Source organism: Coloeus monedula (genome assembly GCF_965178545.1).
Source record: "Coloeus monedula genome assembly, chromosome: 2".
NCBI classification, from domain to species: domain Eukaryota; kingdom Metazoa; phylum Chordata; class Aves; order Passeriformes; family Corvidae; genus Coloeus; species Coloeus monedula.
In genome coordinates, this window is record NC_138782.1 from 117,570,566 (window position 1) to 117,592,368 (window position 21,803).

General features: G+C 45.2%; 1 protein-coding gene across 2 annotated transcripts in view; it reads left to right on the top strand.

Moving 5' to 3' along the window:
- The window catches only part of PINX1 (PIN2 (TERF1) interacting telomerase inhibitor 1), a 59,815-nt gene that overhangs the window by 7,543 nt on the left and 30,469 nt on the right, over window positions 1–21,803 (top strand). For both annotated transcript variants that reach the window (XM_082277043.1, XM_082277044.1), the window contains 3 exons: window positions 151–229; window positions 3,894–3,986; window positions 6,522–6,598. In XM_082277043.1, coding sequence (XP_082133169.1) covers window positions 151–229; window positions 3,894–3,986; window positions 6,522–6,598 — 249 coding nt within the window. The remainder of the gene's footprint in view (window positions 1–150; window positions 230–3,893; window positions 3,987–6,521; window positions 6,599–21,803) is intronic.

The window sequence follows — 21,803 nt, forward strand, 5'->3', positions numbered from 1 at the left end:
ACCTGTGGAGCTTCCCAGGGTCCCTCCCACCAACAGGGACTGGATATATCCAATTAATTTACTTCTTAGAGTCTTAGTTCTTAGAGTTTAGTAAAACTTGTGTTAGTTCTGAAGACTTCTGCCTTGTGTTCATGTGGGTGATATTTACAGGACAACTGGATTGCTCATCAGGATGACTTCAACCAGCTTCTGGCTGAGCTGAATAACTGCCATGGACAGGGTGAAACAGGTAGGTTCATGCTTGGCTCAATCAGATGCTGGAAGCTCAGCAGAGTTTCCATTCTGTGTCTTAAAAGAGTTCCTGAGGCCCAGTTTGGGCTACAAATAAGGTTAACAACTCCCTCTTCTTCCCCAAAATTACTGGGAGCCAAAGGATGTGTTGCCATCCATGACCATGGATTTGCAGATCTCAGTGCATCAGTTTTACTCTCAGGACTCAAAGAAAGGCTTTTTGTTGAGGAAGGAAAACATAAGATATTGAACTTGTTTATTTTATCCAGATCACAATATTTGGGACACTTTTCCTGGGCTGTACCTACAGGAAGAGTTATTTCTTTATGAAGCACCCCGAATCTGTCTGAAGGCTCACAAAAATCACTCAGCACTGCAATGCTTTGCCTTCCTTTTACAAATGAACTGTCACACTTGGCTTCCATGCTCCAGTGGCTTCTTAAATACCTCCTTTTCCTGTCCTTGGAGAGCTGCTCCATAGCTTTTGCCTCAGAGTTCTGCATTTCTGCTTTGAGTGTGGTATAAAGTGATTTTTGTAGCCCTTGTGTTGAGCACACAAGTGGGGAAACTTCCCCAAAAGGGCTATTTTTAAAGTCTTCTCTTTTTGAAGTTTCTTACAAGCTGACCTTGCTTTGTGAAAATGAAGTTAGGAAATTGTGGTGGGTGTGAGCTTAGAGAAAGGATTGGTTTATCAAATGATTTATCATCTCTCCTCTAGTTAAACTCATGTTTAAATGCTGGCTTTGTATCTAAACAGCTTTCTGAAGTGTTGTTAAACCAAGGGCTCCTGTTTGGATACAGCCTGTCCGTGTGCTGCTGGGGCAGCATTGCCAGCTTAGTGGATCCACCAACTTCATTTCATTCATTCATTTGTGTAACCTTTGAGCACTGAAGGTTTTCTAGGAGAAAAAATGTAGAAAGAAGAGGAGGAAAATCGGTTAGCAAGGAAGTTTTCTAATCCTGGTGAGCTAAGATTAAAATTCTGAGCCTGATGCCTCAAAAGACCTTTTTTAGCTTGCTGTGCAAGTCTTCCTTGTGGAATCATGAGGCCACCCAGGACTCGGTGCTGTCACTCAGCTCCTCGAGAGCTAGGAGAGCACTTCACGGGGAAATTCCAGAAGTTCCTGTCTACCTTTAGAACTAAATCCTACCCAAGTTGCAACTTGAGCCCTGGGAAGATCAGGGAGGTGTAACTGGTGGGAAACCTGCAGACTGATGAGCAGAGAGCTGAAATTACTTGCCCAGGGCCACGGTGAGTCAGCAGAGGCAGGTTCAGGGAGCAAGGCTTGGTCTTAAGCTCTGCACTCTTGCCTGGGTCACCTCATGCAAAGTGACCCTTGAAAACTCCCATTTCTCCCTGTTTCACTCAGTTCTTTTGGTCCTTTTAGGAGCTGGGACAAGTTTTCAATCACTGAAAGCAAATTTGGGTGCACCTTGAAAATTCCAGGTCAGAGTCGCATTTGGTGATTTACAGAAAGGCATCACTCCGAAACTTGGTTTTTTTGGCAATTGTTGAACTGGCAGAACTCATCCAGAAAAAACTCTGCCTGCAGCTGTGCTGCAGGAGCAAATGTTACATTATTGGCCATCCTCCAGTTCCAAACTGCATTAAAAGTCAGCTGAAAAACTTCATTGTTCTTAAAGAACTGGTGCAGTTGCCAGAGCTTGATTGCAATTAGAGGTCGGAAAGGAACAGACCCATGGGGGTTGATGCCAACACTCAAATGCCCTCAGTGTCTGTAGTTTTAGCTGTCTTTTCCTTTGTTTTTTCTAGCTGAGCACCCAGTGAGGGCAGGTTTAGATTAGATTAAATGTTAGGAAGAAATTCATCTACTGGTGTTAAGGCCCTGGCATAGGTTGCCCAGAGAAGCTGTGGCTGCCCCTGGATCCCTGGAAGGCCGGGTTGGACGGGGCTTGGAGCCACCCTGGATAGTGGAAGGGTTTGGGGCTATGTGGTCTTTTCCCACCCAAACCATTCTATAATTCCAGGCTGTTTTGCTGGGGTCCTCAGTGATGATGACTGCCCCTTTCCCATTGATAAAATGTGGGAACAACACCCTGCCTGTGCTTTGGCACTTCCACTTCGATCAGATTTGCTGCAGAAATGCCACTTTGGTGGCTTTATTGCCCTGACTGAATTTCTTTGAAAAGCACATTCATATTCCTGCAGCGCTTGCTCAGTTTGTCAGGATTTTCCAGTCCCTGGAAGACTCAGGGATGTATTTCCCTGCCCACTGCAAGTACCAGCATGTTCTGGAGTGAAATCCCTCTCTGCAGGCACGAGGCGGTGCTGCTGCCCCTTTCCCTGTAGGAATAACGTGGAGGAGGAAGCTCTGTGGAAACGTTTTGCTGTGTAATGCTCCTTTTGCTACCAGGAGGTTGGAAACCAGGCTCAAAGTGCTGCACCTCTGTCAAGATATTTTAGTTGTGATCCTTGCTTTCCCCACAGACCCTGTTATTGATGATTTTTTTTGTTAAAAACTGATTTGCTGGTCCTTTCTCTTCCCATTAGGGTTTAATGTGTGAGTGTGAGAATGAATCTCAGCCTGCTGGCCCTCAGCTCTCGCACTGCAGGCTGAGGATTTCACTTTTAGCTCGGGGATTCTGTCATCAGGTGGCACTGCCTATCAAACAGGGAAGTGCTGGAATTCCAGTGGCAGAAAAGCTTGGGCTGCAGAGCTTTCCAGGGTGGGATCATATAAAAAAAGTGACTCAACTTGGCCCTCAGGGTATGGGTTGATTTCCCTACCCATTCCCCTGGGAGGAAAAAAACCATCTCACCAGAGTAACCTTCTCTGGAGTTAGAGAGTAGAGACTCCTGTGGTGCCTCTTTTCAGGACTGGTAATGCAGTAGTTAGCTGTACAACAGGTTAATTCTCTCTTTCTTGTAAATTAACAGGCTCTGTGGCTGCAAAGAGAACATTTGTACCCCTAAAATAACCTTGCACAGCACAGGAACGTGATCTCTGTGCTGTTAAATAGTGAGGTTAATCTTTCACGTGGCTTTAACCTGCTCAGAGTCTCCCAAAGCACTCCTGAGTGACTCTGGGACTGAGCCAGCCCCGGAGACCATTCCCAGAGGACAGTTTAGATGCAGTCCCTCTTCTGGAAGCCTGGAAAATGAGATAATAGGGATGTGGCAATTTGTTCTGGTTGGCCTCAGGGACAGAAATGCTTTGTCACCATTCAGTTTCCTTACACAGATGTATCAGCTTATGTCCAAATAAAGGTATTTTGTGTAGGGTTAGAAATGAAAATCCTGTGGGGGGTTTTTTCCCCCCTTTTTCTTTTTGCTCAGTCAGGTTCAATATTTTATTTCCTACTATTTTTTACATATTTCTCGGACTCTGGTTCTGGAGACACTCCATAAAAACAGCACTATTATTATTTTCTAACCACAGAGATGGATTTGCTTTTGACCTGGAGTAGCTTTATCTGCCTTTTCAAATTACATTGGATTGGAAATGGGAAAGAAGTGATGGGGCGAAAAAAAATCAAGCAAAAACTTAAGAGTGCTTCCTTCAATAATATTTTATGATATGTTGTTGTTGACTGAATTTTGAGAGAGAAAGTTGAAAACACTGATGTTTGAATTTGGTGGTTAAAGTGCCTCTAACAGAGCTGGAACCTGTTTGCTTGGGGTTTGTTTCTGGTTTTTTTAGAGCCCTCAGTGAAAAAGCAGAAAAAGACATTCAGCCTCGAAGAAAAATCCAAATCTTCCAAGAAACGTGTCCATTATATGAAGTTTGCCAAAGGTAAGAGGAGTTTTGTTGTTTCATAAGCCCTGGCCAAGATTAGAACAAACCCTGGTCAAGGTGATCTGTTGCCTTCTGGAGTCTAAATTACGCAAGTAAAACCTGGGTTTAGAAACACCCCCTGCAGCAACTTGCTTAAAGCTCTAATGCGCTGTTCCTCTTTGTTTTGGGTAATTTTGGATGGCCTTAGGCTGATGTTGGGAATAAAACAATCCCTAAGTGAAGGAGCTGAATAAAGGAGCAGCGAATATTCTGAGGGTCGGGGCGTGGGCAGGGATGGGAGCAGGAGGCAAAGGCGAGGTGGGAGTGACTGAGGCATCTGCGTGGCACTAAACCCTGCAATCCCCAGTAACCCCTGCTCAGAGATCATGTGGATGAGATCAGGGATCAGATTAAACCTGCATGAAGGAAGAGGAAAGAGCTCTTACATCCATCAGATACTTTCTGGGATAAATTAGGGCAGCGCTCGGTGGCTGCAAAAACTTTACCAAGAACTTGTGGAGTTCAGTAATTTCTTTCTTTCTTTCTTAGAGTGATGGCATGATTTGAGTCAGTCCAGGTCGTGGCCCTTGACAGTTGTTCAGTCCTGTCCCTGGTGCTCTGTTCCCCTTTCACACGGTGTGTGTGCCTGTTTCAGGGCATGGATAGGATCAGTTTCCACTAATGGCTGATTTATTAAACTGAAAGCTCTGTGTCATGTATTCCAGCAGCAAATGCCTCTGCTAAGACAGAACTAATTGATATCTGAATGGAGGCCAAATTTTCATATCGGGGTTTGGGATTTTTAGTGGGCTAATTCAGCCTTTAAGTCCAAGCTGTTAACATGAGCTTGCCACTTTATGACATTAAACAATTAAATTGGTTCAGGGCTTGCAAGTGCAGAGGCCATGGCCTGCTTGAGGTGGTAGCAAAGAGGACTTACTTTGATTCGGATTTAACCTTTTACTAAATATAGAGGAAAAAAGAAGTGTCTTTTGAACAAAGCTCAAGGCTTTCATATTCCCAATATCCCTGATTTGTTTGGTCGCATTTCCACAAGGCAGCTCCTCATTTGCTTGTACCCTCTGTGGCCTGACACAGGGAAATTGTACTTTTTCTGAGAAAGAGGAAAAGTTATTTGAGAAAGGCTCATGCTGTCGTGGCCCTTGTTGTTGAAGTCCAGTCCTGCTTCCTTCCAGACTAAACAAGACAAGCTCACACAAAAGCGGGAGAAGGGAACAGCGACGGCACCAAACGCGGCTTCCGCTCCTGGGGCTGGTTTGGAGCCTCACTGCTGGAGGAACAGGCACCCCTGGATCTGGGAAATACACCCCAACCTCAGATTAAAACACTGATTTCAGCTGCTTTTCTAGTAGCTGCTCCCCTGTGATGCTGCAGGGGATTTGGGCTGTCAGCTGAGTTGGTTTTCTGAGAGGGAAGGAATGGGGGATGCACCCGGGGGAGGCATGGAGAGGAAGCGTAGCCTAAAAATGGGAGCAGGAGGATTTTAGGTGTCACATTCCAAGCCTTGGCCAAGATAAAGCTGAAAACAGACCCAATCTCATCCAGCTTGCTTGCAGAAAGCCATTTAGAGGCTGTGCAGTGAGGCAGCAGGAAGCTGGGGAACACTTGCTCCTCTAGGCTGATGTGTCTCTTTACCCTCTGGGGGCAGGAAAGGATCCCAAGAAAAAGAAACAAGTTGAATCGTCAGATTTGGGGATTTTTTTTTGTTTTGGGTTTTTTTGGCTATTACAAGATTCATTTTGAGGTCAGCGATTTTGGAATCAGAAAATCAAGTGATTTAAGACCCCAGCAGACTCTTAATGAGTTTACCTGTCTGGGCTGATTTTGTTTCTTTAACTTCTGCTGACCTTTTCCAAAAGAATTTTCTGACAGAAGTAGCAGACAACTCAACAAATTCTGCACTGTGGAATTGGCTAAACCTTTGCCTGTATCTCTGAGTCTCACATCACACCCTCCTGCTTCCCCCTCCCTGCTCTGTGTCTGATACCCAGCTCACCACACAACAATCAGATGGGAATAATGGACCTCCTGGAAATCTTTGCTTCACCCTTGCAGTGGTTTTGAGTTGGAATAATCCAGTGTGTGGCAGAGGTGGAGGTTTTGCTTTTCAGAAGCAACATCAGAAATCGAAGAAAAGCCTCCACACAGTAAAAATTGATTTCTTTTTTTTTTTTCATTGTGTGGAGGAGCTGTAACTCCCTAATTCTGTCAGAAATGGGGAATCCTCACAAGACTCCAAAGATCCCAGTGCATACACACATTTCCTCATGTGTACCTTCATTTAGTGGCTTTAGCATAGAACCACAGCATGGTTTGGGTTGAAAAGGACCTTAAAGCCCATCTCATTCCAACCCCCTGCCATGGGCAGGGACACCCTCCCCTATCCCAGGTTGCTCCACACCTCGTCCAACCTGGACTTCCTGATTTTTATTCACCTCCAAGAGCAATTCCTCTCTGTGGGTCACACTGTTGCCAAAATGCATCCTCAGATGTGAAGGTTTGGGGTTTTTTTCCTCTCTTTACCCCTTCCAGGGAAGGATCTCTCGTCACGCACTGAACAGGACCTGTCCTGCATTTTTGGGAGAAGACAGAAGAGTGCCAAGACCCAGGTAAACAAGAATCTTCTCCTTTCTCTTGTTTCCTTGTTTATTATCCCTTAAACAAAACATCCAAATGTCTTCTGCCAATGTGTTTTTTCTCCTTGAAGGGCTGTGCTTGAACTGTGAGGAAATAAGAGTAAATTTAATCCCTGGTTTTTTGGATTATTGTGATGTAACTTCTTTGGAGTTGGGGAACTCTCCAGTATTTTAATTTTTTGTTAGGAAATGTACATCACAAAGGAGAATTTTGCTTGACCTGATTGGACTCGATGCTCTCAGAGGTCTTTCCCAACCTAAATAATTCTGTGAAAGAACCATAAATACCCAAAATAAAATTGGACATTCCATGCCAACAGGGCAATCTCCACAAAAATTGCCCTCGTTTTCACAAAATTGGGAAAGGCTGAGCAGCTGCAAAAGATTCAGAGGTGCCCTGAACAGTGATAAATATTTGATGAGAAGACCTCTCCCCTGACTTTGTGTAACGAGATCAAGGTTTGGACCAGCTTTTATTTTATTTATGTGTTCATTAGCATTTTGCTTTTGCAGAGCGCAGACCTGCTCTATCAGTGGACAAAATAACTGTGACATGACCAACATATCCAGAAAAATTCTTTGGAAAAAAAACCACCTGGAAAAGCACAAATGGATGTGTTGCAGGAATTGCCCTGTTGGTTCCAAGTTCTTGGAAATCCCTTGTTTTAAGGGAAAAATGGGGCTTGAGTTGAGTGGAAATTGAGTGGAAATTTCTGTAGTGTTTGACACCTTGCTCTTGGTGCTCTTGGAAGTTGTTGTGGAACTTCACTGCAGGTCACTGGGAGCTGAAATAAGGATTTGGTAACTTCCAGTCTGTGAGGACTGTTGGAGCTCTCAAATCCTGTGCCAGGGAGTCTTGTTGGTTCTGAGCACCTAAATGTGCCATGGATCTGCTCCTTAGCTCCCTTGCTTGTCAGATCAATGGGAAGCAGGAAAAACTGGGATTTAAAGCAATTTTTCGCTGGTGGGGTTGAAAGAGCAGACTTTGTCCACTCATGAGTTGTCTTAAGTAGTTGGTCTTGTTTTCTCTGTCTGTTTCACATCTTTTGAAATTCAGAGTTGGAAAGTTGCTTCTTCTGGGTCTTTTTCCTGCAGAACATTTGCTCTTTTGTGGATAAACACTGCAGATCACATGGATTTTATGGAGGGTGTCTAAGTTTGTGCATGTTTTTGCCAGTCCCTTGACAGATGCAGTGGTTGGCTGATGGCTGCTGTGCTGATTTCCTGAAATGGTTCAAGCTTCTGGCAGAAAAGTCACAGACTGTTCCCTCCTAAGCACCCAAATTTCCCCATGCAAATCCAGGCAGGAGAGAACAGAATTTGGAACTGCTGTCATCTTCTGGCTGCTGCTGAGCAGCCACAGGGAGAGGAAGCCAGAGGCAGCACAATTGCTCCCCCCAGCTCCCCCTTCTCCTTCTCTTCATGGATCAGAGATCTGTGAAGTTTGCACAGAACAAAAGTGCATTGCTCGGGCCCTCCAGCTCTGAGCAATTGCATTTCACTGCACCCATGAACTCTTAGGATCCCTTTCCATCATGTTCCAGAGCCTGGTCCTTAAGGTGGCACTTCCAAAGGAAGTGCCCTGTGAGGCCTTGCAGGAATTCCCTGTGTTTGCATTCTGGTTTGAAATCCCCAAGCTCTGGGCATTTCCCTGAGTGTGCAGAGCTCACTGCAGGAGCAGGAAGGTGCTGCCGTTCTTCTGGAACTGAGTTGTTCCTGCGTGGAGATGATGTAGGAAGAGCCCTGGTGCCCAGCAGAGCCCTGGGTTTGCCTCCAGATTGTGGTAGGCTCCAATTTCCTTCTAATTTCAGCTCCTGCAACCCTGGGCTGGTTTCCCTGTTCACAGGATAAGGACTTCCACACTTCCATAGGGGCCAGAACTGCTCCTATCAATGGATCTAATTGCAGGCTCCCAGCTGTGGTTGCAGTGGAGATGGTACATGGAAGTACTCCTATTGACCCTGGAAGAGCTGGGGTGGTGGCCCACAGGAATCTCATGGATTTAACAAGGCCAAGTGCTGGTGCTGCATCTAGGTTGGAGCAGCCCCTGGCATCAGCCCAGGCTGGGCATGAGCAGATGGAGCAGCCCTGGGAGAAGGACTTGGGGGTACTGGTGGGTGAGAGCTGGACATGACCCAGCCCAGAAACCCCCCAAGGGCAGCAGGGAATGGGTGGATTCTGCACAAGGAGAGCATGGAGCTGCTGGAGCGAGTCCAGAGGAGGCACCAGGATGATCAGAGGGATGTTGCAGCTCTCCTGTGAGGAAAGGATGAGGGAATTGAGGTTGTTCAGCCTGGAGAAGAGCAGCTTTGGGGTGACCTAACTGTGGCCTCCCAGTACCTGAAAGGAGCTACAAGAAAGATAGAGACCGACCATTTACAAGGGCCTGGAGGGACAGGACAAGGGGGAATGTCTTCAAACTGACAGAAGACAGGGTTAGATGGGATATTGGGAAGAAATTCTTTCCTGTGAGGGAGGTGAGGCCCTGGCACAAGGTGCCCAGAGAAGCTGTGGCTGCCCCTGCCTGGATCCCTGGAAGTGTCCAAGGCCAGGTTGGACAGGGCTTGGAGCAACCTGGGATAGTGGGAGGTGTCCCTGCCCATGGCAGAGAGTGGATCTGGATGATCTCTAAGATCCCTTCCAACCCATGCCATTCCATGATTTTATAGCTTGAATTCCTGTCTCAGACTCTTCCTGAGGTATCATCTCCTTCCTCTGTTCTCTGAGGTGCAGTTTGAGAAGCATTCAGCACACATTTGATGTGCACTGAAAGACCTACCAGCCCCCAACGGAGCTCCCATTCCACTCTTGATCTTTTGACAAAGCGTTTCAGCTTAATTCTTTTCCCCTTATTTCTGTTTGTTTCAGTCTGGGATCAGAAAAGCTTGGGTGTAATTTTATGGGAAGATGCAGGAACTGCTTTTCATATAGTCACAGAATTGCTGAGGTTGGAGGAGACCTGGAGGTCTCCAGATCAGTCACCCTGCTCAGGGTCAGCTGTGGCACCTTCTTCAGGAGTTTGTCCAGAGTTTTGATTATCAGCCTTCCTTAAAGCCTCCAGTTTAAGCCTGTGACAAAATTTCAGTGGGTGGATAAAAGAGGAGGAGAAAAGGAGAAGAGATTACAGAATCGTGGAATTGTTAAGGTTGGAAGAGTCCTCAACTCCAAGCCTGTTCACCACTAAACCATGTCCTCAGGCACTTTATCCACATGTTTCTTGCACTTCCAGGGATGGTGACTCCTCCACTTGCCTGAGCAGCCTGTTCCAGTGCCAGACAACCCTTTTCATGAAGAAATTTTTCCTAAATCCAATCTAAACCTCCTCACTGTTGCACTAGAGCTGGCTGGTTGGCTGGTGTCACACCAAACTGCCTTTAGAGCTTAGGAAAAGGGAGGAAAAAAGCAAAACACAGGGAATTTTGTCTGTGCTTATGGTCCAAGGAGAGTCAGTGGGAGGACTCAAGGCTCAGTGATGGTCTCTGGACCAGCAAGATAATCCTGGCTTTTCTGAAGTGCTTGTCAAAAATCTGTCACCCCTGAGCTGCTGCAGTGATAAACAGGGTCTCAACAAATCAGATGTGTCACTGTTCCACTTAGTCCTGTCCACTCTTTTCCAATGTGGTCATTAGCAATCATTTTATGATCTTGACCAGTGCAGCAGCCTTTGGCAGGAGATGCTCTGTGTGAGCTTAGTCTGAGCTGTCTTAACTGTGGGGCTGATCTCAGACTCACTTTGCAGCTGTCTCAGTGGCCAAGGACTGATCTGGTAGTGGATCCTTTCTCTTGTTTCACACCAGCTCTGCAGCAGTAAGTGGGGAATGTTGAAGCTTGGATTATCTACCTTATCAAAGGAAGAGGGAGTTGGCCAGAGGATTGTGAAGATTGTGAAAGAGGGGAATTGCAAAGGATGTGGAAGGAAATGCTGTTTGCCCCTGAGGGTTGAAAGGAGTTTCTCTAGAAGTAATAAAACTACAATACTGTTGTTTTGATGGTTCTGGGATATGTGTTACTAATCAGAGGCACTTGCAACCTTTAATTCTCCTGAATGTTCAACATAACCATCCTTTTTTTAAAATTATTTTTGATAAATCATTTGTCCAACTCAAACCTCCTTAATAAACTACACGGGGACCTTTGTTTAAAACAAACAAAAACAACAAAAAAAATACAAGTCAAAAAAATGAGGTGGGGAAGAAAACAATGGCTGGGCTTCAGAGTGGACCTAAATTGAAAACGTCTGCAGTTTTTCCCAGGGAGAGCAAGTGATCGAAAATATTGAATTGTAATTATGAGGCTCTCTGGAGACCTGCAGTGAGGACCTGTTTTGCAGGGTAAGATCTGCCAGACTTGTTTTTTGCCCCCACTTTCCCTGTGATTTTCTCACTTGCTTAGGAACACTGGGAGCTGGGGAGACAGAAAAACAAATTCCATTAGTTCCTATCTGGTTGAACTTCCTGGAACCCCCACTATTTTTTTTGCTTCTCAGAATTTCCTTCCTCCATCCAGCTGTGTTTCCTGATGAAGCCTTATCACTGGAGAAAATGCTCCTGAGTGAGGCTGAGGATTTGGGAATGAGTTGCAGACGGTCCCAACTTGGTTGCTGAACAACATGATTCTGGCACTGATTTCACTCTGGGGGCTGGGGGAGCAGCTCTGATTTGCTCAAACCCTGTTGGAGATGCATAAAAACCTGAGTGTTTTGCATCCATCTCACATCCATGGCTCAGGTCATTACATGAGTAATCTGCTTCCTCCAAATTTGTGTAACTTGGATGTAAAACCTGCGTAAGTTCCCTTAAGCCACCCAATCCAAGTTGCTCAAAAGTCTCAGGCTTGCAGTGATTTCTTCCTTGTTAGGCATTAGAAATGGAACTGTCCACCCCTGGTGCTTTTTCACTTTTTTTTTTTTTTCTGTTTTTTAATCAGGAAATTGTCTTCTGACACATTTTGCAGAACTTCCTCAACTGACTTATATTTCCCAGCACTTATCAGAAAAGCACGTTGGCTAATCTTAAGGGACATAGCTGAAAATCCATTAAAGTCTGGCTCTGCCATGGGCTCCCTGAAGTTGTGGGTAAGCTGATATCATTCCCTGCACCTCGACTTTTCTCTCTCCAAAATGCCAATCTTGATATTGGTGTTTGTGGAGTTCCACAAGTGTGACTTTTAGGCAAGTTGCAAGTTTAATCTTAGGGGGTTTTTTTTAACCTGTGACCAAATTTGTTGCAGGGTTAGCACATAAATTAATTTGCTGCTCCCTTTTTTGGCAATGCCAGGGAATTAAAAAAAAAAAAACAGCAGAAGAGAAAAATGAGTTACAAATTAACACAGATTTTTCACCGTTCTGCTTTGGAGACCACAGTTAGCATGAGGTATTTGGGACTGAGAAGCAGAACAGAGGAAAAAAAAAAAAGACATCAAAAACCTGGAGAGAGTCCAAAAGGATTTAGTAAAATGGGAGACAGGGTTAGAGGGCATGTCCTAGAAGGAGAGAGTGGAGGAACTGGATACGTTCATCTCAGAAAAGAGGCAGAAAAAAAGATGACCTCTCTGCCTATAAATATCTGGGGGTCGCGGGGAGGGAGGAGCAGAGGAAGGGAAGGGACAGTAATCAGAGTAGGCAAAAGCCAGGAATGGGACTGGGGGTGAGAACTTCAATTAGAAAGAGGAAGACACAGACTTACTCTTCAGCAGGCTTCCTCACAGTGATGTCAGCGGGGCACTGGAGGAGTCTCCTGAGGGAAATCCCAGCTCCTCAGTGAGTGACGCCGAGAAAAAAGATGAACTTAACACTTTTAGACTTGTTGGAATGGGCAGAGAGGGATCAGTTTAAGTCAAGCATCTCTAAAAAGGCATTCTGTGAGCGACTCCAGTACTGAAGTTGGATTCCTGTGGTTGTGTTGTGCTTGGATTCTGTGTGGCTAAAGGAGGTGAGCTGGGGCTGGAATCCCTGATCCATGTCCATGGATCTGTTGGCCTTCCTTGTCCAGTCATGAAATATTTTAGAGTCTTAACATCCTTGAAATCTCTGCTGCTTTGATCAGCACGTTTTACTTGCTTCTGAATTTTAGTCTCGAGTGGTAGGACAGGGGGGAATGGTCTTGAGATGAGGCAGGGGAGGTTCAGATGAGATATGAGGAAGAAATTGTTCCCTGCGAGGGTGGGGAGGCCCTGGCACAGGGTGCCCAGGGATCCCTTGGAAATGTCCCAGGCCAGGTTGGACAGGGCTTGGAGCAACCTGGGCTAATGGGAGGTGTCCCTGGCCGTGGAAAAGAGTGGAATGGGATGGACTTTAAGGTCCCTTCCAACCCAAACCATTCTGTGATTCTATGATTATTTTCAAGGGCTTTTTCTAGCCTCTGTAGTACTGCAGGAACTTCTTCGGCCTCTCCAATTCTGCTCTGCACCCCACCATGGGCTCTCACATCCAGAAGGGCCAAAAAGAAGAGAAAAAACCAACCCAAAGCCAAGACTCTGCTAGGAGTGAGCAGAGTGCAGCAGTGCCTTTGGCTGTGTCTGAGGAGCAGTCAGGACAGGCTGGTGACACAAAGTCACAAGGAGGACAATAGGGTGGTACAGCTGAAGGGCTAAATCACAGAACCACAGAATGATTTGGGCTGGAAGGGACCTTAAAGCTCACCCAGTTCCAGCCCCCTGCCCAAGTGGTACAGGTAGAGCAGATCTGGCAGCACACACCCGTGGAAAGTGGGTCTAAAGCTCTGTTGCTTTGAGCTGGTAACTTACAACATCCTACACAGCAAGTCAGAAAATGAATTAGGCTCGAGGTGTTAATTTGGGCCGTACTTTTAGTGTTGCTCCATGCAGATGAGACTGTTTCAGGAACACCAGGAAGAATTCCTTTACCCAGCATTCTGTCCTAGCTGTGCTTTTGATAAAAAGGTGGAAGAGCTAAGTATTGATGTTTTGTTGCCTATTCTATAAGCACCTTGTTAATCAACTGGAGGATAAATTATTGCTGTTCAGATATCAAGAGAGAGGGAGAGGAGGAGATATCTCCCAATCTGGAAGAAAAGGTGCTTTTTCTTCCTCTCTTCATTGGAGAAGAGTCTTGCCTCCACATTTGTTCCTTGGGGGGGTTGTTAAGGAACAGAAACAAAACTGGGGGGAGCTCTTTTTGATTTATCTTCTCTCCTTCCCTTTTGGTCACTTCCAGAGGCTTAAAGAGCCGAGTTGGCTTTAATGTGTTACCATTAGAGACCAGGCATTAGCTGGAATAACCCATCCTGCCTCACAGTGAAAAATATCTCTTGATTGGCTTAATTAATCAGTCAAAGGGGAATGACATGGCCCTCGGCTTGAGGGACTCTGCTGCACAGGTAAACAGGTCATTGATAAATGGTTTACCCACAAATTCATATATCAAGAAAACTTGGTCATTTTTTAACTACACTTGGTGTGAAAGCTGTGCTGCGTTTTTTGGAGGTGGATTTTTGCTGTCTTCGCTTTTTTTTTTGTATTCTGGGAGCTTTTAGGCTGTGGAAGTTTGCAAGAGGAAAAGGCCAGTCAGAACTTCGTCACGATTGGAGTTCTTCTGTTTCCAGAATTGGAAGAAAGAAAACCCTCAAGAATTTTTTGTGCCCTCTCAAAAAAGAGGAAATCATTGACATGGCTTTGTGTTGAGATTCAGTGGGTCTGAAATCAGGATGGCTCAATTGCTTCTGTCATTTAAGTATCCTGAGGCTGCTCAGTTGGTCATATCCAGTCCTCAGGCACTGCATGCACAAAAAATAGATCGATAAATGGGTCTGATGAAATAATTGGGGAAAATCTATGGAGTAAGAGGCAGGTCTGTGTTGGTAAAAGGCTTTAACTGACCTGATTTCCTATTGGCTTTTGGTATCTCTCTGCTGGACCTTGTCATCTGTATCTTTTATAACACCTTGTCCTGCAAAGGTGGTTCTCCAGTGGGATTCTTCACTGAGATTTAAAGAAAAAAAGAGGGGAAAAAGAAAGAAAATGAGAAGGGGAGGGAGGAAATCCAGCTCTAAATTAAATTGCATAAAAATGTGATCTAGAAACACTTATCCATGGGGTAAATTGGGTTAAAGCACTGGAATCGTGTAAAGAGCTACAGAACAATGTTTGGCACAGCTGCTTAACTGGGTGCTCAAAACAAATCCTAATTGTGCTTTTTTCTTGCAATTGTCTTTTTTTTTTTTTTTTTTTTTTCTTATTTAACTGTGTATAATGTGAAAAAGTTACACACCAGTAGCTAAGAATATGGGTTTGGCTACTAGGGAATAAACCTCACCTTATTTTTGTCCTGTGTAATCCCTTCCTCTAGGCAGCCCTTGCCATGGGCCTGAGCTTTACAGACCAGCCTTGTTTTGTTTTTCCTTTTAAAAATATTTGTCTGATCAAAGAGCTGTCCTTAAAAAAAAAAAATAAAAAAAATTCCAGCGCAGCAGATCAAAACAAGGAAAAGTACTTTTTTTGATCCTATCATAACAGGATTTGTATATGGAAGTGTGAACTAAGCAGGTGGCTTCCTGTTGATTTTTAAGCCAGGTGGGCAAGTTCTTGGTGATGAGTTGGTCTCCTTCCCTGCCCTGCTTTCCCTGGGGCAGGAATGTGCTTATTCCTGTGCCTGGAGGAGTGGGATTTGGGCTGACAGCTTGTAGGGATAATGCTGCTGTGGGAATGAGAGGGAAAAACAGCAGCTTGTTCTCTCTCAGAAATCAGGGGTTAGGATACATTTTATTATCTCTAAGGTGGCAGCTGGATCTACTCAAGCAGCCTGTGAGGACTGGGTGTTCACAGCAATCTGATTTTTGCTGACTTAGTATCATTAAAGGGTGTCTAACCTTCCTCCAAGGGTGTCTTCTGATTTTTGGCTCATCAAACTGGTTATGAAACTACTGCTTGGTTCAGATGGGTTAAACAAACCAGAAGCAGGAGCAAAAGAAATGATTCAGCCTAAGAAAGTGCTTAAAATCTAAAGAAACAAGCTTTTCCACTTTCCAGTCCTGTATTTCAGCTTCTCTGCTGGGTTGTTCTTTCTTCAGCTGTGACTATTCACTTTTTTAACTCTCCAGTCAGGAGAAATACCTGGTGCTAGAGAGTGACTTGGTGGTAAAGTTCCCCCCAGAGTCCAAGCTGGTCCCTCCTCTCTCTAAGCTCCCTCCAGCTGCCTGACATGTGTGCAAACGTGGCCATTTGAACTTAGTTTGGGCTTATTTGGGCTTTCCCAAGGTTAAGAAATCCAGTGTCTGTTTTTCACTACCTCTGCAGCCTCACTCTGCAAACCACCATCGATCCCAGCGCGTTTCCTTTGAACAATTGTGGTGTTGCCATAGGGAGAGGGGCGAATGTGACAAAATTGCTGATTAATGTCATTAATTTGGCCATCTGTTAATAACTGTGTGCATCCCTCAGGTGAGGAAAGAGGAAGAGGATGATGAGGAAGACAAATCGTGCGGGGGCAGAGTTGGTGCCTTCTGTGCTCAGGTGACTTTAGCATCAGCTTTAAAATGGTGTGTCCCTTGTCAGGATCCTGGTGATGAGGACTTGCTGTTCTCCATCTCCTCTGTGGGAAGGGCCTCAGATTTGGTGTTAAGGATGAGTATTGTCCAATTTTGATTTCTTGAGAGGAGAGAGCAAGGACTTGTGGACCTGTTGGAATGTTAGCATCACAAGGATGCTCCCAGGACCAGAGCCCCTCTGCTCTGGAGCCAGGCTGGGAGAGCTGGGGGTGTTCACCTGGGGAAGAGAAGAATCCAGGGAGGCCTCAGAGCCCCTTCCAGAGCCTAAAGGGGCTCCAGGAGAGCTGGAGAGAGACTTGGGACAAGGCATGGAGGGACAGGACACAGGGAATGGCTTCCCAGTGCCAGAGGGCAGGGATGGATGGGATGCTGGGAGGGAATTCCTGGCTGTGAGGGTGGGGAGGCCCTGGCCCAGGGTGCCCAGAGAAGCTGTGGCTGCCCCTGGATCCCTGGCAGTGTCCAAGGCCAGGCTGGACAGGGCTTGGAGCACCCTGGGCTAGTTGGAGGTGTCCCTGCCCATGGCAGGGGGTGGAACTGAATGGGCTTCAAGATCTCTTCCCACCCAACCCATTCCATGATAACAACTGGAATCGGCCACAGAAAAGGCAACCAAGGGCAGTTCCAGAGTTTTGCTGATTTGGGCAGAGTTTGGATACTCTACTGAACAGATTCCGAAATTTCCGTGCAGGCAGCAGGGTCTGAACTCTTCCCTGCACTGGATTAAGGGATGTGAATCCATCTGGGTGCAGTTTGTCCCTTCTCCCCTTGGGCACAGTTGGTTGTGCCCTCAGGTGTTTGGATTCACAGACCTGCGGTGCTACAATCCCAGGGGGTGTCGGTGAGGGCAGGCTGGAGGTTGGTGTGCCTTTGGAGCAGGAGATGCTGCTGCCTGTGGTAATTCCTCAGAAATCTTTTGTTGTATCCTGGGATGAACCTTCAGAAGGTTCTGCCTGGATGATGCTGGTGGAAAATGCTGGAGTCCCTCCGGATCCAGAATCCCCGGGCTGGTTTGGTGGCCACTTTGCAGCTACATCAGCTGGAGTTAAAAACCAACATATGTTGGATAAACTTCCAGCTCCCACAAAAAGTCAGGATCAAGGATGATTTCACCATGGGTAGTAGAGTGGAGAGAGGGTGAGAGGTGTGGCTGTCCACAGCATTCGAGATTTAATTCTTTCTTACTCCCATTTTACCAGGGTTTATTTTAAACCTGCTCTGTTTCACCACGAGCTGAGTTTTTCCAAGTGCTGGGACATGTTTTTGACAGCAGAATCCAGCCCAGCTCAGGATAATGCTGATCCTGTGTCACCTGTGTGGTGCAGGTTGTTTTTTAACAAATGAAGGGAAGATCAAAAATATTGTCTGCCCTAAAATTGTGTTTTCCAGAATATTGAAGAATTTAAATGTCACTCAGTGTTTCAATACTTGAAAGAAAATTATTTATTCTCAATACTTTTTTGCAAAGAAATTTCTAAGCTTGGGAGTAGAAGAAAGTTTCTGTAGTACAAGGTAGTCAAAGGCTAATGCTAATTAGGAAATGTTTTCTAGTTCACAGAAAATACATTTTTTGGCAATTTTAAGAAAAATAAGTAGTATTTTAATTTCAAGTTGTCAGCTTGTGTGTTTTGCACTGAATATTTGCAGTTAGAAAAATAGTAATTGCTACAAAACATCTTGCTGTGGTAAAGTGCAAGCTTGAAAGTGCTTTTTTATTCTTCATTAAACCACTATATCTCATAATGGAGTGAAAAAATCTTAGATGAGGAAAAAAATCAAGCAATTTTATTTATTATTTCAGGTAACCCTTTATTTATATATTTATTCTTTGATGTCTCATAATATGAATGTGGGGTTTATATTTAGTGGAGAAAAAGAGGAGCAGTTCAAGTAAATAAGCAGAAGGTTTTTGTTGTGTCTCTCCAAATCTCAGCTACTGCTTTAACTCTTAAAAGTATTGAAAAAGCACAAAACACTGCAAGTGCCTGGAAAAGTTCTTAGGCTTAGTACAATATTTGTAAAGTCCTCCAGGTATCAGTGCTTGTGGAATTTCTCTCCAACTACTAATGGATTAACCCACTTAGAAATTTGATACGAAATATGTCAAAGACAACATCCCAAATTCTTTCTGGATGCATTTTGGGGGGGCTGCTGACTCTCTGTGTCCCTGTCCCTGCTGTCACATCCAAGCAAAAGCTGTTTCCTCCAACAATTCCCAAATTATTTTAGAGTTTCCAATGTTTATTGAGTTGCCTGGCTCAGTTCATCCCGGTGTCAGCTCTTTAATCAGTTTGTAAACACCACATTGAGCCTGGTGGGTTATTAAGTTTTCTAAATATCTCCCTTTTCTAAGGTCTCAATTTGTGCAGTGGTGGCACCAGTTCAAAACTCCAGTTGTTCCATGAAGACCACCATAATATATGAATGATATAAATTATCTAAACCTCTTGGTGCTGCTCAGCTCCAATCTGGGGCAGTGATATAACAAAACATGTGACTGTCGAGTTATCCAGTTCTCAAATTGCTTCCCCCTAAAAATTTCTCCTCCTGAACTAAAGAATGGATGTTCTGTGGGGAACGATTCAGCCTTGGCCAAAGTGGCCTAAATTCAGCCTTTTAATATCTGTGGCTGTGCTGATGCTGGGAGCTTAAGCATTCATTTACATTTTGTCTTAAGAGCAGTGAGAATGCTGGGCCAAGCTTTGAGGTGATGAGAGAAAATTGGGTAATCCTACACGTCAGCAAGCGGCTGGAAGAGGAAGTTTTTTGTTGGAACTTGCACACTGAGAAGGCACAATGTCCCTGTTTTAACTTCTGCCTTGCTAAGCCTCCTATTAATCACTGCTTTTGAACTCCTCTCTCCCAGCCCCTCTGGATTTGGAGGATGGGATTTGTCTGTAGTGGATCCCAGGAATGTGGCTCAGGTGAGGCAGAGCCAGGCTTTAGTCAGGGCTCTCTGGTTCCCTTTCACCACCTGCTGTGCAGCCTTGGGTCACGTCTGCATCCCAATTTCCCAACCACTAAACCTGGGGATGATTCACATATCCCATGCTAGCGGTATCAGCTTGTGTTGTGTGTGATTCTTCATGAAGTGCATTGAAATATTGAGATGGTAATTGAGAATTTTGAAGTGCAAAGTGTCTCATCCAGGTTTCTCCCAATGGTTATTTCTGGAAAAGCTGTTGGAAGCATTCTGTATGTGCTTCCCTGTTTACCTTTTGAACTTTACAGCCACGGTGCCCATATTGTGGTTTTAAGACATTGCAACTTAATTAAACTTTCAGAGAGTCCTGGAGCGTGACTGTCTCCAGCTTTCCTGAAATCCCTGCAAAAGCAGGGCTGTGTACATAAAATCTGGGTGGGAGGGGGATGCTGTGCTCCAGAGCATCACCTGAGAGCACGACCCAGGGTGGGGGTGTGTAACCCCGCAGATTTGTGGAGCTTGGGAAGCTGAGGTCAGGCAAGAAGTGCAGGAGTATCTCACCTGCAGGAGTGTTTGTGGAAGTGGTCTGAGAAAATTAACAGTGAAGTGCAGCAGCAGCCCTTCTTTTGGCAGGCAGGACTTCATGTCTCCCTTGTGCTGCTGATTCCCTGCCCTCCTCCCATTCCAGCAGACCCCCTCTGCCCAGGCCTCCCCACCCACAGCACCACGGGGCCGGGGGTTTTTTCCCCAACTGCAGGGTCAGGTTTTTTTCCCTGTTTTAATAAGCCTGGTGTTTGTCAGTTACCAAATGGCAAAGGAATGCTGTGTGTAGCAACTGCGATGGATCTGATCCAAAGGCAGGGATCGTGGCCCGTTCCTTTTTTCCGGCGTTGTCGTAGGGAAATGGGTGTCTCCAAGAGACGCCCAGCGGCAGAGCCTTCGCTGCGCAGCACCGGCGGGCTGGGGGTTCTGATTTGAGCACTTGCTCCTGGAAAACAGAGCTTTGTCACTCCTGGCAACTGGCTGTATGAAAACACTGATAACAATAAAGGGCTCCCTGCCCAGTCCAGGCTTGCTCTGGCTTTCTTGGAATCTTCCAGGGTAGAGGAGATGCTGCCCCTCTGATTTAACCCCCAGGGGTGTCGGGCATTTCTTCTCCCAAATTCTGTATCCCCACATACCTAAAGCCTTTCAGGGCTGTGGCAGATCCTGGTCCAATCACGGAATTTTGAGATTTGAAACTCCTTTCTTTCCTGTATCAGCAGAACACAGTGCTCTTCAGCTTCCCAGAGCAGCTGAAGGGATGGGAACTGCTCACACTCTGAGGAAGCTTGGGAAGTAGGAAAAATTCTCTCAAGTTCATGTCAGGCAACAAGAGATAAGAATTTTGCCATGACATCTGTAAAGCACTTTTCAGACTTAACTTTCCAAGAAGCTTTTATGGTTAAAAGTTTTGGACTGAAAGCTGCAAAACTCTTCTGACCTAATGAGTAACCAATTTTTCTGGAACCTGGATTGTCAGGCTGGTGGGAGAATTCTCTGTTTTCCTGGGTCTGAAGTCCTTGAAATAAAAGATGACATTGCTCCCAAGGGGGAGTTGCAGGGTTTGGCACCGCGTAAGGGCCCTGACACAAAATCACCTTCAGGGTGTCACACAGGAGGCATCCACCTGGCTTCTTGTTTTGTCCTTCAGGATCTCTTGTTGCTGTGGAGATCTGTTGATCCTGATGGATTCAAGGCCATATTCTCCAATTGTTCCAGAGTTAAGCTAAATGCCTTAAAGGAAAGGGAGATTAATCCCTGCTGAGAGGTTAAATATAGTGATGTAACATCTAAGAAGCAGGAGAAGAGAAAAGCCCCAGTGGAGGGGCCATTGAACCTGCTTAAGGTGTGACCTCTGCCTTTGAGGGTCACCTCTCTACATTGGATATTATGATTTGAGGCTCCAGATTTAAAGCTTCCACCAAATATTAAATCTTTGTTTTGAGCTTTAGGTACAAAGCTCTTGGTTTATAATCATATATTGCAAATATATAAAAGCTTTGTATTATTTTCCTTTCCATACACACACTTAGGCAAGGCAATATGCTTTTGACAGTTTCTATCTTACATTTTTCATAGAACAGAATCACAGAATGGTTTGGGTTGGAAGGGACCTTAAAAATCATCTCGTTCCAACCCCCTGCCATGGTCAGGGACCTATTTTTGGTGCTACTGAAAGGATTTAATACACAGAACTTGCTTAGGACCTCAAGGAACATTGGAAGGGACCACATGCACAGAAATTATTCTGTAAATTAATGCGACTTCCTAACTTACTTAGAGGAATTATCTTTCTGTCACTTCTGATTGCTTTCCTTTCCCAAGTTCTGCAAATAAAAATACCTTTCTGTAGGAGATCCAAGCAGAAATCCTTAAGGCAGGAGCTTTATGTGTCCAGGAATTTATAGGCACCTTTTCCCCAGTGTGCAGCTCTGAATCGGTACCTGGCTGTTATTTAAGAGGGCATATTATTCACTGTTCTCCAATATTTGGGAAAGCAGGACATGCTGCTCATTTGAAAATCATACCAGCTCCTTTATCACTGCCAGTCACAGTCAGTAACGCTGCATTCCCAGCTTGACACGAAGGAGGAGGTTTGCCCTGAATAAATAGAGGAGATAAATGGTCTTTCTGTTCCTCAGAGGAATTTGGGCCACTTCTCAAAAGTTGGTGCCAGGAGTACAGTAGCAGAGTGGCATGGTTAAAGTTAATT